This window comes from Lithobates pipiens, unplaced genomic scaffold (assembly GCF_037356315.1).
Source record: "Lithobates pipiens isolate NorthernLeopardFrog02 unplaced genomic scaffold, aLitPip1_a1.2 Scaffold_16, whole genome shotgun sequence".
NCBI lineage: Eukaryota > Metazoa > Chordata > Amphibia > Anura > Ranidae > Lithobates > Lithobates pipiens.
In genome coordinates, this window is record NW_027507748.1 from 634,793,233 (window position 1) to 634,808,360 (window position 15,128).

The window sequence follows — 15,128 nt, forward strand, 5'->3', positions numbered from 1 at the left end:
CGGCAAACAGTCCGCTCAAAATTTGCATGAGCGGACTTGCCCACACACGAGCGGACTGTTTCAACGAACTGTTTGCCAAACAGTCCGCTCAACTTTTGAAATGAACGGACTCGCCCACGTAAGGCGGAGGCAAATCCGCCCATTTCGAGCGCGTGTACAGGTAGGCGGGGCCCGCGAAGGAGACGTCGCGGGCTCCGCCGCCTGGAATGGGCTTAAAGGGGAACCCCAACGCCGAAAAAATCGGCGTGGGGGTTCCCCCAAAGTCCACACCAGACCCTTGTCCGAGCACGCTACCCGGCCGGTCAGGAAAGGGGGGCGAGCGAGCGCGCCCCCCCTCCTGAGCCGTACCAGGCCGCGTGCCCTCAACATGGGGGGTGCCTTGGGGAAGGGGGGGCCGCGCGGCCCCCCCACCCCAAAGCACCTTGTCCCCATGTTGATGAGGACAAGGGCCTCTTCCCGACAACCCTGGCCGTTGGTTGTCGGGGTCTGCGGGCGGGGGGCTTATCGGAATCCGGGAGCCCCCTTTAAGAAGGGGGCCCCCGGATACCGGCCCCCCACCCTATGTGAATGAGTATGGGGTACAATGTACCCCTACCCATTCACCTGTGAAATAAAGTACAAAAAAAAACACAAGACGGGAAAAAATATTTTATTGCACAGCTCCGGGGGTCTTCCGTCTTCGGGGGTCTTCTCGCCGGACTCCTCCGCTATGTGTGTGTAGCTCTTTTACTAGCGGAGGAGTCCGGCTTTCTTCCTCCCCGCCGCCGGCCTCTTCTCCCGACTTCGGGGGCCTTGTCCCCCTCTTCGGTTCTTCTGCCGGGCCACCGCGCCTTCTTGTAGCTCTTTTACAGGCGGTGGCCCGGTCTTCTGTCGCCGCTGCCTTCCGTTCTTCTGTCGCCGCCTTCGGTTCTTCTGCCGGGCCACCGCGCCTTCTTGTAGCTCTTTTACAGGCGGTGGCCCGGTCTTCTGTCGCCGCTGTCGCTGTCACCGCCTTCCGTTCTTGTTCTTCTTCTTGTTCTTCTTCTTCTTCTCCAGGCGATGTTGACACGTCGCTCCCTCCGGCCGGAATGCCAGAGCCGCGCTGTGCGGTCACTTATATAGTGACAATGGGGCGGGGTCACATGGTATATGTCACATGGGTTGGTCACATGGGTTGATGTCACATGGGGACTATGACATCGTAAGGGGGCGGGGTCACCATGTGACCAACCCATGTGACATATACCATGTGACACCGCCCCATTGTCACTATATAAGTGGCAGCGGAGCGTGTCCCTGGCATTCCGGCCGGAGGGAGCGACGTGTCAACATCGCCTGGAGAAGAAGAAGAACAAGAAGAACAAGAACGGAAGGCGGCGACAGCGACAGCGGCGACAGAAGACCGGGCCACCGCCTGTAAAAGAGCTACAAGAAGGCGCGGTGGCCCGGCAGAAGAACCGAAGGCGGCGACAGAAGAACGGAAGGCGGCAGCGGCGACAGAAGACCGGGCCACCGCCTGTAAAAGAGCTACAAGAAGGCGCGGTGGCCCGGCAGAAGAACCGAAGAGGGGGACAAGACCCCCGAAGTCGGGAGAAGAGGCCGGCGGCGGGGAGGAAGAAAGCCGGACTCCTCCGCTAGTAAAAGAGCTACACACAGATAGCGGAGGAGTCCGGCGAGAAGACCCCCGAAGACGGAAGACCCCCGGAGCTGTGCAATAAAATATTTTTTCCCCTGTGTTGTGTTTTTTTTTGTACTTTATTTCACAGGTGAATGGGTAGGGGTACATTGTACCCCATACTCATTCACATAGGGTGGGGGGCCGGTATCCGGGGGCCCCCTTCTTAAAGGGGGCTCCCGGATTCCGATAAGCCCCCCGCCCGCAGACCCCGACAACCAACGGCCAAGGTTGTCGGGAAGAGGCCCTTGTCCTCATCAACATGGGGACAAGGTGCTTTGGGGTGGGGGGGGCCGCGCGGCCCCCCCTTCCCCAAGGCACCCCCCCATGTTGAGGGCACGCGGCCTGGTATGGCTCAGGAGGGGGGGCGCGCTCGCTCGCCCCCCTTTCCTGGCCGGCCGGGTAGCGTGCTCGGACAAGGGTCTGGTGTGGACTTTGGGGGAACCCCCACGCCGATTTTTTTCGGCGTTGGGGTTCCCCTTTAAGCCCATTCCAGGCGGCGGAGCCCGCGACGTCTCCTTCGCGGGCCCCGCCTACCTGTACACGCGCTCGAAATGGGCGGATTTGCCTCCGCCTTACGTGGGCGCTCATTTCGAAAGTACAGCGGACAGGCCCACACACGGGCGGACTGTTCGCTCAAACACAGTTTCAGCGGACAGTTTTTCGGAATTTACGAAAGACTTTGTCCGTCCAACTGTCCGCTGAAACTGTCCGCTGAAAGCCCACACACGAGCGGACTGTCCGCCCAAACACTGTTCAGCGGACAAGGTTGGGCGAACAGTCCGCCCGTGTGTACGCGGCCCAAGGTCGCGTACACACGGGCGGACTGTCTGCCCAACTTAGTCCGCTGAAACGTGTTTCAGCGGACAATGCGCTCGTGTGTGGGCTTCAGCGGACTTTTTCAGCGGACAGTCTGGCGGACTAAGTCTTTCGGAATTTCCGTAATTTTGTCCGTCCAAACTTGGTTTCAGCGGACAGTCCACTCGTGTGTAGGCAAGTTGGATGGAACTAAGTATGGCGCATGCTCAGAAAGGATTTACACGCCGAAGGTTGCATTGCAGTGTATTGGACGTCGTATTTCTAGTCCCGTCGTACGTGCTGTACACGTCATCGCGCAAGCTTTCAGCAGACTGTCTGTTCATCGTGTGTGGACAAGTCCGTTCATTCAAAAGTTGAACGGACTGTCTGTCGGATTGTCTGACGAACTTAGTTGGGCAGACAATCCGCCCGTGTGTACGCGGCCTAAGTTGTGCAAATCTAAAAATTGTCCTTGAAGAGTAGTGAAATAAATGCAAATATTTCTTACCAAACCAGAACTATTCATGTGGATTATACATATGTTTTAAGGATACATATACATTTGCCTAAAACCATTGCTTCCTCCCTCCTCCTACCTATGCGTTATAGTGCTGGTAAAAAAATATCTGTGTACATACCTTACTTTACTCCACTCTGGTCCGGTTATGTGATACAGAAGCTCCTGCAGGAGCTTGTGGCAGCTGCTGCAGGGGAAAGGAGGGCACACTGACAGCGAATGGGCATTTGAAGCCAGTAAGTGACACCGCGACTTCCGTAATCTAGCCCTGTTTTCGAGCTCTTCCTTACACAGGGAAGCTGGAGTTTCTGCATCACATGACCAGAGCGTATTGAAATAAGGTATTTATTTTTTTTACTAGCACTATACAGCATAGGTATGAGGAAGGTGAAGCAGTGTTTTTAAACATACTTATATGTAGCCTTTACTTCTATTTTAATAACAAAACTGTAGGACAATTCATAAAACTATGTATCAGAGTTAGCATGGGGGGGTTCTGTTTTATTAAATTAAGAGGCAATTCATGATCTCTTTGCTCAGGGGTGTCACAGGTCACATACGGCCTAAGACAGCTATGAATGTGGCCCAACACAAAATCGTAAACTTACTTAAAAATTTTTGAAGGGGGGGGGGGATTTTTTGTAAAAATGCTCTTACACTTAGAGAACACATACAAAAGAAATTGACAGTGTCTCTTAGCTGCACTTTTATATGTTTTATCTTCCCGTAGAAAAATATCACCCCTTATTCATGTCATCAGTTTTCAGCAGCACCTATATTTGTGAGTAACTTTTTTCACGGATGAAGCACACAAGGGGCAAAATTTTAACCATAATATCTATTGACCACCTTGCGAATTCATTGAGAATTGCTACTACATCCATCAAACCAGATATTGATGCGTTCGTTTATCAAAAACAGTGTCAAATATTGCACCAGTCTTATGTTGCCCTAAAAGAAATGTATCCGGCAACTCTGAAACTCATAAGCTTCTTTTAATCCTGACCTGTATGTAGAAATAAAGATTTTATATATGGATTCTGGAGTTGCTGGCTACATTTCTTTTGGGACATTTACTACAATGGATGGAGGCCATTTGAGCTAAAGCACCCAGTGAAAGACTCCACTCCAGATTCATTCATCCTGTGAGCGCTGTTGTTGTATTTGTTTATTTTTATGTTGCCCTCTTTTACTTTTATAATAAAAAATATAACAAAAAAAAAAATGAAGTTTTTATTAATCAGATAGAGATATTATCTATATCAATGATTGTTAACTTGCGACCTGTCCAACTTTTTCTACTCATCAGCTATCCTTATTGTTAGTGTATTTTATGTGTGGGCCAAGATGATTCCTCTTCTTCCAATGTGGTCCAAGAAGGTCAAAAGGTTGGCTGCCCCTGTCTTAGCTTATAATCTCTTAGCGCCTTGATCTGCAGATGACTACATGGGAACCTAATGCCCCATACACACGATCAGAAATTCTGCCAGCAAAAGTCAGATGTGAGCTTTTGGTCAGAAATTCTGTCCATGCGTATGCTCCATCGAACTTTTGCTGGCAGAATTCCAGCCAGCAAAAGATTGGGAGCAGGTCCTCTATTTTTCGGGCGGAAAAGTTCCTACCCAAAAATGCGTTTGTCTGTATGCAATTGGGACGCACAAAAACACACGCATACTCGGAAACAATTTGATGCATGCTCGGAAGCATTGAACTTCATTTTCTCGGCTCGTCATAGTGTTGTACGTCACCGTGTTCTTGACAGTCAAAAGTTCAGACAGCTTTTGTGTGACCGTGTGACAGACCTAATTCCTACTAAATATTTAGGTACAGTATGTGGAAATAATATGTATAGCCTTAGATCATAGTGTACTGCTGTTATATCTAAGTTAATGTTTTTAGGAGAAAATAATGTTGTCCATTCTTTGGCCAATGCTTTAAAGAAAGGGGTGCTGCTGGGAAGAAATGTCCATATACAGATATACCCTTAACTCTTATTAAGGTATATTAGTATATAATCATTCTGTTCACATGATGTGGCCCTTACACAATAAAACAAGAGCGTTGATTGAAAGAAATCAAAATAGTTCCCATACATACCTATTTCTCTCCGAATCTCCACACACTGTTTGGCCCTTGGAAGTGAGAAGTTGGGACTGCTGCTTGAAGACACCAAGAACTCAAAGCAATACTTATTTTTGCCGATATCAAACAATGTACAGTTGAACTGAGAGTTCCGCTCCCCTTTTTGCAGAGTATTTACCGCTAACGTGGTGACAACTTCTCCTGGGCTTCTAGGAGACTCCTTGTATACAATAAGTTTGCCCTCAACATAATTACATGGAGGCGCTATAACATAGACGGCCATTGAGGAATCACATTTTTTTTCTGTCACAGTGGTTAGCTTATATTTAAAGGTCTTTACAAGATCAATGGGTCCAACGTAGGCAATCACTGACTCAGAATCCATTGGTTTCAGAGACACTGTGATAAAGGCTTCTGGGTGAACAGATGCACATTCAAATTCTACCCATTGTGATGTGGACAAAGGGACATCCTTATACGTTTTATACAGCATGAACTGATCAATGCTTGGTTCTGACAGCCCTTGGAAGCTCTGAGTGTGCTCAACTTCTAGTAAAATCTTGGGCTCCTGACCAGAAAACCCTGAGCAAAGCTGTTCATTCGTGAAGACCCCGACCTGGAAGGATCTCTGCATATCTTTTGAGGTTCTGTTCAGATCAACGTGGAACACTGGCCAAGTTACATTCAAGAAGCTGCTGGTAATGTGAACAGCGCTGTCATTATTTCTCTCCAGGCTCATCTGAAACTGATATTGACCAGCTGATGTGAAATAGATGCACTCAAATTCCAAAATACCCTGTGATGTGTTTGCAGGAAGTTCTTTATTTGTAACTACCTGGTTGTTCTTAATGTCCAGCAAAGTTACCGTGGCATTTGTAGATATGCTGGAATTTTCGGCGATATGAAATTCAACATGAATAGAAGATTTGCTAAAGGCTATGTGGTGGGTTTGTTTAAGCAGGAGATAGCCAGGATTACTGAAAGCTAAAATGAAAAAAAAAATGATACCATAGTTAAAAAAGGCAGAACAACCTTATGACAAATGAACATGTTAGAAATAGATGAAGACACAGACCAGTCCTTGGTACATAAGAATTAATGAAACACAACAGGGTACATCAGAACTTAAGAATTTAAAAAAAAGTCTTATGCACCGAGAACCAGTCTTTGCCCTTGTACACACGGTCAGAGATTCCGACGGCATGTGTCCGATTGGAGCATTTTGTCGGATATTCCGACTGTGTGTGGTCTGCATCGGACTGTTTCCGTCGGAATATCCGTCGGACCAAATTTTCCAACTTGCCGGAAATATTTTCAGACAAAATGCTCCAATCGGACATACTCCGATCATGTGTAGAGAATTTCGATCGGACAAAGTGCCACGCATGCTCAAATCAAATTCCTACATCAAAGCTATTGGCTACTAGCCTGAACATAGTTCCGTTGTAACAAAATAACGTCGTCACGTTCTGAGCGATCGGATTTTCCAACAACTTCGTCCGACCATGTGTATGCAACAGTTTCGGACAAGATCCGTCGTACAAAATCCGACGGACAGAATCCGAAGGATTTGGTTGTCGGAATCTCCGACCGCGTGTACAGGGGCTTAGTCTTCAACTATCTTCTGAAGAAAGTATTAGTGGCAACAAGTGGTACCCGGGGAAGAAGATTTGTGGACCAACCTGGAATTCAGGTTTATGAATAAAAAACATAGTCAGCAAACAACTGTATATGCAACAGAAAGTATCCATGAAATAATCTTCACAATGAACCTCGTATAATAACACCCCTAATATAAATGTGCCTGTAATTTGCCCACAAGTCATTTTTGATGTGGACTTTCATTTTCTTCTGAAGGTTAGAATCTGATCTAAACAACATTTGAGAAGAATGAATACATATAAGTGAGATTATAGGCATGACACTTACCACAACCCCATAGAACAAGCAGCGATATGTAGGTGGAACAGCACAGTGATTGTCTCATTCTGTTATCCGCAAGGTGGATTACTCCATGGTCAGCTGAAATCACAGACAGTTACCCCTGGACCTGTTACCTACACAAATACACATGTGAAAGTGAGTAAACATTCTAGTCTTTAGACATAACTTGCTCATTACTCATTCCTGGCTCTAAGCTTACTTAGGGAGTATGGGACATCATTTAATAAGAATCCCTTTCAATGTAAAGATCCTGTTAAAGCATGTTATGTGATTGTTAACACCTCATAACTATACAATTGTGACCTATGTCTGTAGGATCTGTAATCATACAGCACCCTCAGAATGATTACAACTGTCATACATTTGAAACTATTATATATCTTTGTGCTGGTTACTGGACTATAGGAAAAGAAAACACATATTTTACTACAATTTATTTTTAAAGGGTCTGTCCAACCAAACCTGTGATTGGCACAGCACAGTGGCAGCTTCCTGTGGGCTTGATCATTTGGTTTTGGGCAAAAAACTGAACATGCCAGGCTAATTCTTATTCTCGGGTAAGATCTCCACCCTAATTTCTCAGGTCTTCACTCCCTCTGTGGCCATTTTGAAGGGCCACAGAGGGAGGATCTTCCTTTTAGTTATTTGATATTGTCGGAGTGCAGCAAAAGGTGCTGGTATGTACAAAAGGTGGATGAGAACATCTAAAACTTTCAGGTAGAGGAAACAAAGTAAAGAATGTTTATAGGGAGAACTACACTGTTGAATCGGCACGAAACCCTCCCCCATTCTTTACAGCCAAAGAAATTGCCATCTGCAGCTACATTTATACCGGCGATTTAATCCAGTCTGAATTGATTGCTTGACCATTTGGTTGAGAGCAAACATAAGCACACTAGTAACTGTAGCAGTTCTAATTCAAGGGATAACTTGAATGTACCTGTTTGGGGAAACCATTACATTCGTGGGTATACAGTACCTTGAAAATGTATTCATACGCCTTGAGATTTTCCACATTTTGTCATGCTGCAACCAAAAAAAGTAAATTTATTTTATGGTACTTTATGCGATAAACCAACAAAAAGTGTTCCATAAATGTGAAGTGGAAGGAAAATGATAAATGGTTTTCAAAATTTTTTACAAATAAATATGTGAAAAGTGTGGTGTTCATTTGCATTTAATAGTCAATACTTTCTAGAATCACCTTTCGCTGCAATTACAGCTGAAAGTCTTTTTGGATCTGTTTCTACCAGCTTTACATATCCAGAGAGTGACATTTTTGCCCATTCTTCATTGCAAAATAGCTCAAGCTCTGTCAAATTAAATGGCAAGAATCTGTGAACAGCCATTTTCAAGTCCTGCCACAGATTCTCAGTTGGATTTAGGTCTGGACTTTGACTGGGCCATTCAAACACATGAATATGCTTTGATATAAACTATTCCATTGTAGCTCTGGCTGTATGTTTAGGGTTGTTCTCCTGCTGGAAGGTGGACCTCCCCCCAAGTCTCAAGTCTTTTGCAGACTCTAACAGGTTTTCTTCTAAGATTGCCCTGTATTTGGCCTCATCCCTCTTCCCATCAACACTGACCAGCTTCCCTGTCCCTGCTGAAGAAAAGCATCCCCACAATAAGATGCTGCCACCACCATGTTTCACGGTGGGGATAGTGTGTTTAGGGTGATGTGCAGTGTTCATTTTTCACTACACATAGCATTTTTCTTTTGGGCCATAAAAGTTATATTTTGGTCTCATCTGACTGAGGCACCTTCTTCCACATGTTTCCTGTGTCCCCCACATGGCTTCTCGCAAACTGCAAATGGGACTTCTTATGGCTTTCTTTCAACAATGGCTTTGTTCTTGCCACTATTCCATAAAGGCCAGATTTGTGTCGTGTACAACTAGGAGTTGTCCTGTGGACAGATTCTCCCATCTGAGCTGTGGCTGCTTCTCTGATTAAAGTGGAGCTCCACCCTAAAATGGAACTTCCACTCATCGGAACCCCCCTCCGGTGGCACCTTTCAGGGGGGAGGGGGTGGAGTTACCTGTATAATACAGGTATCCGGACCCACTTCCAGTAATAGATAGCCGCAGAATCTGTGGGTATTTACACCACTTCCTGTCCCTTCCCAGCTATCTGCTGGGAAACACACGGGTCCCAGAGACAGCAGGGACCGTCCGTATTATGCAGCGTGACTCGTACATGTGCAGTAGGGAACTGGGAAGTGAAGCCGCAAACTGACAGCCTGGGCAAGAAGAGTTTTAAAGCGGGAGTTCTGCCTTTTTTTTTTAAATCAGCAGTTACAAATACTGCAGCTGCTGACTTTTAATAATTGGACACTTACCTGTTCCAGGGTCCAGCGATGCGGGGGGATCGAAGCCCTGCTCATCTCCCCCTCCGTTCGGTGGCGCCATCATTGTAACTGTGGGCACTCGGCTGTGGCTTCACAGCCGGGCACCCACTGCGCATGCACGAGTGGAGCCGCGTGCCGTGACTGGCCGCGCAGTCATCTGGGACATGTCATTTGTCCCAGATGATTAACAAGAGGGAGGGGGCAGAGCTGAGGCCTTCCTGCGCCGAGGGGAAGTAGCGTCAAGAGTCCAGACACCGAAGGAGGCAGACTACGAGGGACCCCCTAGCAACAGCCATTTAGAGGTGAGTAAAAAAAAAAAATTTACAAATGTTTTTTTTTTTTTAAGGCACATTCATGCATTTTTTTTTTGGGTGTAACACCACTGTAAGTTACACAGGTGGACTCAATTTACTAATTAGTTGGTATCATAGTAAAGAGGGCTGAATACAAATGATGGTCACACTTTTCAGATACAGTATTTATTTGTAAAAAAAATTTAAAACCATTTATAATATAATATAATTTTCCTTCCACTTCACAATTATGTGCCACTTTGTGTTGGTCTATCAAATAAAATCCCAATAAAATATATTTACATTTTTGGTTGAAAATTTCAAGGGGTATGAATACTTTTTCAAGGCACTGTTGTTTCTCTTTAGGACATAGAATGGAGCCCATCTGGTTCCATTTATAACCAGATCACTTTTAGGTAGACTGGCACATTTATTATTTAATATTGCAAGGTTTTACTTTGTACCGCAAACAAAGTCCTAAAAGTGATGATGCAAAATGATACTAAAGTTACAGTAATAATGAAATATTGATCACTTCTTTTCCCAACAGTGCAACCAAAGACTAAATGCAAACACACACATATAGAGCTAATTTTATTGATTCTTATTGCTGAATAATTGGTTTTGCCTGTAATTCTTTTCTAATTAAATCAATATGAATAATGCATAGCAAAGGTTACAGGAAGGATTCATTATAAAGCTAAACTTGAGCTTGTTGAAATTCTGCACATAACTGAAAACAAGATACAGTAGCACATGTTTTGATAGAATTAAAGCATGAATAGAGGCACACCTTTCGTTCAGACCAGAAATGTCCTTTCCACAACACATGACAATGAACTGCCTATAGCACTGTGTCTGCACACATTTTAATTATAGAGTAGCTCACCTGTACATCTTGTCACACAACTCACACTATGTCTGCCATCAGTGATTCCACGCTGTGATCTGTAGGCACCATGAGAACAGTTGTAAAAACATACAAACATAAGAACTACATATTTAGCAAATGTGCAGTAGTAACAGTGTGATAGAAATGTATCTATGTTGAATGTATAATTTCATTTAGCAGCTTTGGATTACATTTTATTGCAAAAAAAACATTTCCGGTTTTGATTGTCTTACATGTAGGTTATGTCCTACATGTCCTACAGGCTTCTTTCACAGTGCCAGTAGTGATTATCGTCCCCTGGAAAGTTATCCGAGGTTGGCAGATGTTCAGGAGGCAATACTAAATGTTTGCCTATTTTTTTTTTCAATCCCAAAGGGGATTTTGTAGTAAATCACACCACAGACAGGCTCCAACTCAACTCAATGGGCAAGATTGACAGGTGGTGCTGCCTGTTAAAATCTGCATCCCAAGCAGTGTCGGCCTGCAATGCAGGGCGCAGGCACGCTGCCCCACTATCCATGCATTCGGCCCCCTAATATACATACGGGGCGCCGGACACATGGATTCCAATGGGATTTTTTTTTTTTTTTGGAAGCAATCTAATAGACTTCAAAAAAGGGCGGGCTCAGGGATCAGAGCACTGCGCCCTGAGCCCACCCAGTTGTGTGCCAATAGCGAATGAATATTCGCTATTTTCCTCCTGATTCTCCTCCCGGCCAATCAGGAAGCAGGTCATGAGACCCATCACCTGACTGGCCGAAAGGAGAACTGATCCTATTGGCTGTCTAGGAGGGGAGGAGGAGGCAGGAGACACACGGCAGAAGCTGCTGTAATATGGAGGAGGAGGAAAAGGAGGGGAAGACGTCGCCCATTGCCTGAAGGAAGTGATGCCTGATAGATGGTGGTAAGTGCAGGGCTGGTGGTTGACCGCGGCAGGGGGGGGGGGTGGTGCGGGTGACCCGACTGGCTGGAAGGGTGAGGATGACCGACCGCGGGGGGCGAGGGTGACTGACTGGGGGGGGTGCAGTGTTTGCCAACACCCCCAAAAAATATATCCCCGGTTGCCACTGATCCCAAGTTAAATATGTTGCAGCCCTGAAGCAAAGCACCACGGCTGCAGCATGTGTATGGCTCTGTAGGGCTGTAGTGTTAGCATTTGTGTGTGTGGCTGGATGTGGAAAACCTTTATTTAGCATTTATTATTTGTTGATACTATCTCGATAATATAGTTGTCGTTTATTGATTATTTCTATGTTTATAACTCTAATGGAATCTTCTGTAATACTTGACCATCTCTTAGCCCCTGCGTGGGTGACTTATATGCTTATATTGGATCTTCTACACTGAATCGTAAAAACAATAAATACATGAAAACAGAAAAGAGACGTTTATAAGCCCATGTGTACTCTGTTTCTATCAATTCCAAAAAAGCTGGCCATGCATCAGTATCATTTTTTTATTTAATTTTTATTTATTTATTTATTTATTTTTATTTTAATATTTTTTTTATTATGATTTGTTTGATTTTCTATTCAGTAGTGGTGTCAAATTCAACTTTCTTATTTAACCGCAGTGAACATTGGAAGGAACAGGATGCTAAATTTTAATTGAACAAATGAATTTCTAACAGTGATTGTGTTTTTTGTTTAGGAAAGTCCATTCTTTCCAAAGTAAAATGTTAAGAGCAAACATCGTCAAGTCATTGAATGTACTGTACTGAGAATTTTCATACAAATGTTGCTATGAATGTTTGTGGGAAATCTATTAGTGTCCCAGCTTAAGGTACAGATCACTATATTGGTTATAGAAAAAAAATATGAAAAACCAACCTTTGTAAATAATAAGCAAACCTGGAGTTGGTATTTTCTCTGTGTATTGATAATGGCTTCAACCCAAAACCATATCTATTAAGAAAATCTACAGTCATTGTGAAAACATTTTTTTTTATTTGTACATTGCTGAGCATGTCCAAACTTAGAATATAAAGTATATGAATAACAGTCAGCGTGGTGTATTCACGGGCTGTAAAAACAGCAGCAACATAATGTAAAAAGATCAGGTACTGGGAGGTTAATTGGTTCCTGTCTAAGTTTGCCCTAGTATGTGTATGTATGAATACGAGTTAGGAACCTTAGATTGTAAGCTTCTTGAGGGTAGGGACTGATATGAATGTACAATATATATGTGTAAAGCGCTAAATTGACAGCACTATATATGTACCTGTAATAATAATAATACTGCACTTGCCATTTAGTAGTTTCCTCTTTGCAAGGAAAGTAGAAAGCTAAAAATGCTGGCATTACACCTATGTGTCTGGGTTTATCATGAGTTTTTGTATTGTGTGTTGACATGTGAAGCTTTTCCCATCAATAGGTCCTTAAAACAAGCATTGATGCATCATGGACGTGTACGTTTTTGGGCACCTCACCATCTCGTCATCAACGCACCACCTAGATATGAGCTAGTATCATAAAATCCAATGGCAGACCTGTGAACATGTGTTAACTTTCATCAAAATGCATAGGCATGAATGGCAACTAAATCTTAATAAATTGTCATTTTCAAAATGTATATTAAATTAAGGTTAAATGATTGAATGGTTAAAGCCTTTTTTGATGCCTTTTATGTTCCACTGGGGAGATTTCCCTTTACACCTTGTCCTAGACACAATAGGAAATGTGAGGAAAAATCTCTCCTAAGTGAAATAAATGGCATCCTGACAGGCAGCTGTAACTGAAGCAAGTTACCCCATTGGAAGATTTCCTCTCAATTCCTATTCTAATGACAACTCCAAATTTTGGATTTTCCATCACTTTAAGTCCTAGTGACTTTGGTTCTATAGATACCAACTGCCCCAGAATTGCTAGGAAAGTTGGCATATATGTGATCAATGCCATTGGGAATCAAGTGGTTAGCACTTCCACCTAGCAGCACTAGGGTCATTTTTTCAAATCCCAAACACTACCTGTTTGGGGTTTGCATGTTCTCCCTGTGTGGGTCTCCATCGAGTACTCAAGTTTCCTACCAAACTCCGAAGACGCGATGGAAGATTAATTGGCTCCTGTCTTAATTGGCCCTAGTATGTATATGAATTTGAGTTAGGGACCTTAGATTGTAAGCTCCTTGAGGGAAAAGACTGATGTGAATGTACAATATATATGTAAAGGTAGCGTTGTGTAAATTCACAGCATTATATAAATACCAGTAATAAATAAATCCAAAATTTTGAGTGGACACCAGAATAGAACAGGAATAAAGGGGAAATATTCCAATGGGGACATTTGACTGGTGACAACATGGCGCTCTGTTCTGCTAATGCTTGGTCTGGGTCATGTCCTTAGAATTGAGACATCAACTTTATTTGAGTTACTGCGTACGTACATGTATGTTGTCAGCAGGAAAAATATAAAGCGAGAGAAAGAGAATCTCCCCAGGCAGCACTAAAAATCTGATATGGGTACTTACCTCTCAAAACCTTATACCAAAAGTAAAAAAAAATGTTTTTAGATAGACTTCAAATAAGGTCCTGCATTTCAAGTATTAGTTTTCACTTAATACAGAACATAAATGCAAAAGTCAGCCAAGGATTTTAATATTGTTAGAGGTGATGAATGAGCAAGTCTTCACTTGTCATACCTGTGGAAAGATTCTTACCTGCACAATGTATCGTATCAGCCAATGAGGAGGTCTTGCTGCATCTCACGGCCTCTGCTGTCAGTTGTGATACTGAGTACTGGATCCTCATTCCCCACAGTCGCCCGGTGCCATGCTGGTCCTATAGATAACAGAAGGGTACGCATCTCCCTTGCAGTAGTTTGGCTGCAGCTTTGCTGGTGTGAATAGGAATGTCTGGTTCACCAGTCTCCCCAGACAAGCTGCAGCTAATACAATCTCCTCCCTGAAGGAAGGGTGGAGAGGGAAATGGATGGACTACTCCCCTCCCTGCCTCTATCACAACTAAGGCAAAGGGGAACTGAACAGAACATACAGTATGTGTTCCCATTGTGTGGTGGGATATTGTCTCATCCATACTGCTCCATCCCACCAGGATGTTAAGTCAGGAAACAACAAAGATTTCTACTGGCTGACTCGCAGCATTTTCTTACAAAAAATACTTTTGGCTTATTAAAAGCCAATGAGGTGTTAAACGCTTTAAAAAAAAAAAAAAAAAAAAAAAAAGCCTGTCTGAAAACATATACTAACGCAGTATATATATTCATAGATTTGAACTGGGGTGGGGGATAAATGGCGCTGCCAATAACTAAAAGTGTGCATGCGACACCAATAATCTCAAAACAAAATCCTAATGACTCCTCATTAATGTGAACCTTCATACAAAATTCATCAAATCTGATCCATGTAAGGTGCTAATATAAGGTGTAATATGCTTCATTTGTGCAAAAAATGCAAAAGTGACTATCAATTGATACCAACAAATGAAGTAAAAAACATAAATAAAGTGCTGGTGCAAATAATCATAGTCCATAATAAACATAGCAGGAAATTACAAAAATTAATAACGTTCTAAAGCCTCATACACACGATCGGACTTTGTACAAACTTTCCTGTGGATTTTTGTACAAAGGGCGTCGGCCCTG

General features: G+C 43.7%; 1 protein-coding gene across 1 annotated transcript in view; it reads right to left on the reverse strand.

Moving 5' to 3' along the window:
- THSD1 (thrombospondin type 1 domain containing 1) overlaps positions 1–14,497 on the reverse strand; it is a 33,360-nt gene extending 18,863 nt beyond the window's left edge. Inside the window, exons 1-4 of the mRNA XM_077484213.1 lie at positions 14,185–14,497; positions 10,528–10,586; positions 6,981–7,108; positions 5,067–6,035 (exon numbers count right to left, since the gene is read on the reverse strand). Coding sequence (XP_077340339.1) covers positions 5,067–6,035; positions 6,981–7,038 — 1,027 coding nt within the window. The 5' untranslated portion in view covers positions 7,039–7,108; positions 10,528–10,586; positions 14,185–14,497. The remainder of the gene's footprint in view (positions 1–5,066; positions 6,036–6,980; positions 7,109–10,527; positions 10,587–14,184) is intronic.
- Positions 14,498–15,128: the final 631 nt, after the last annotated feature.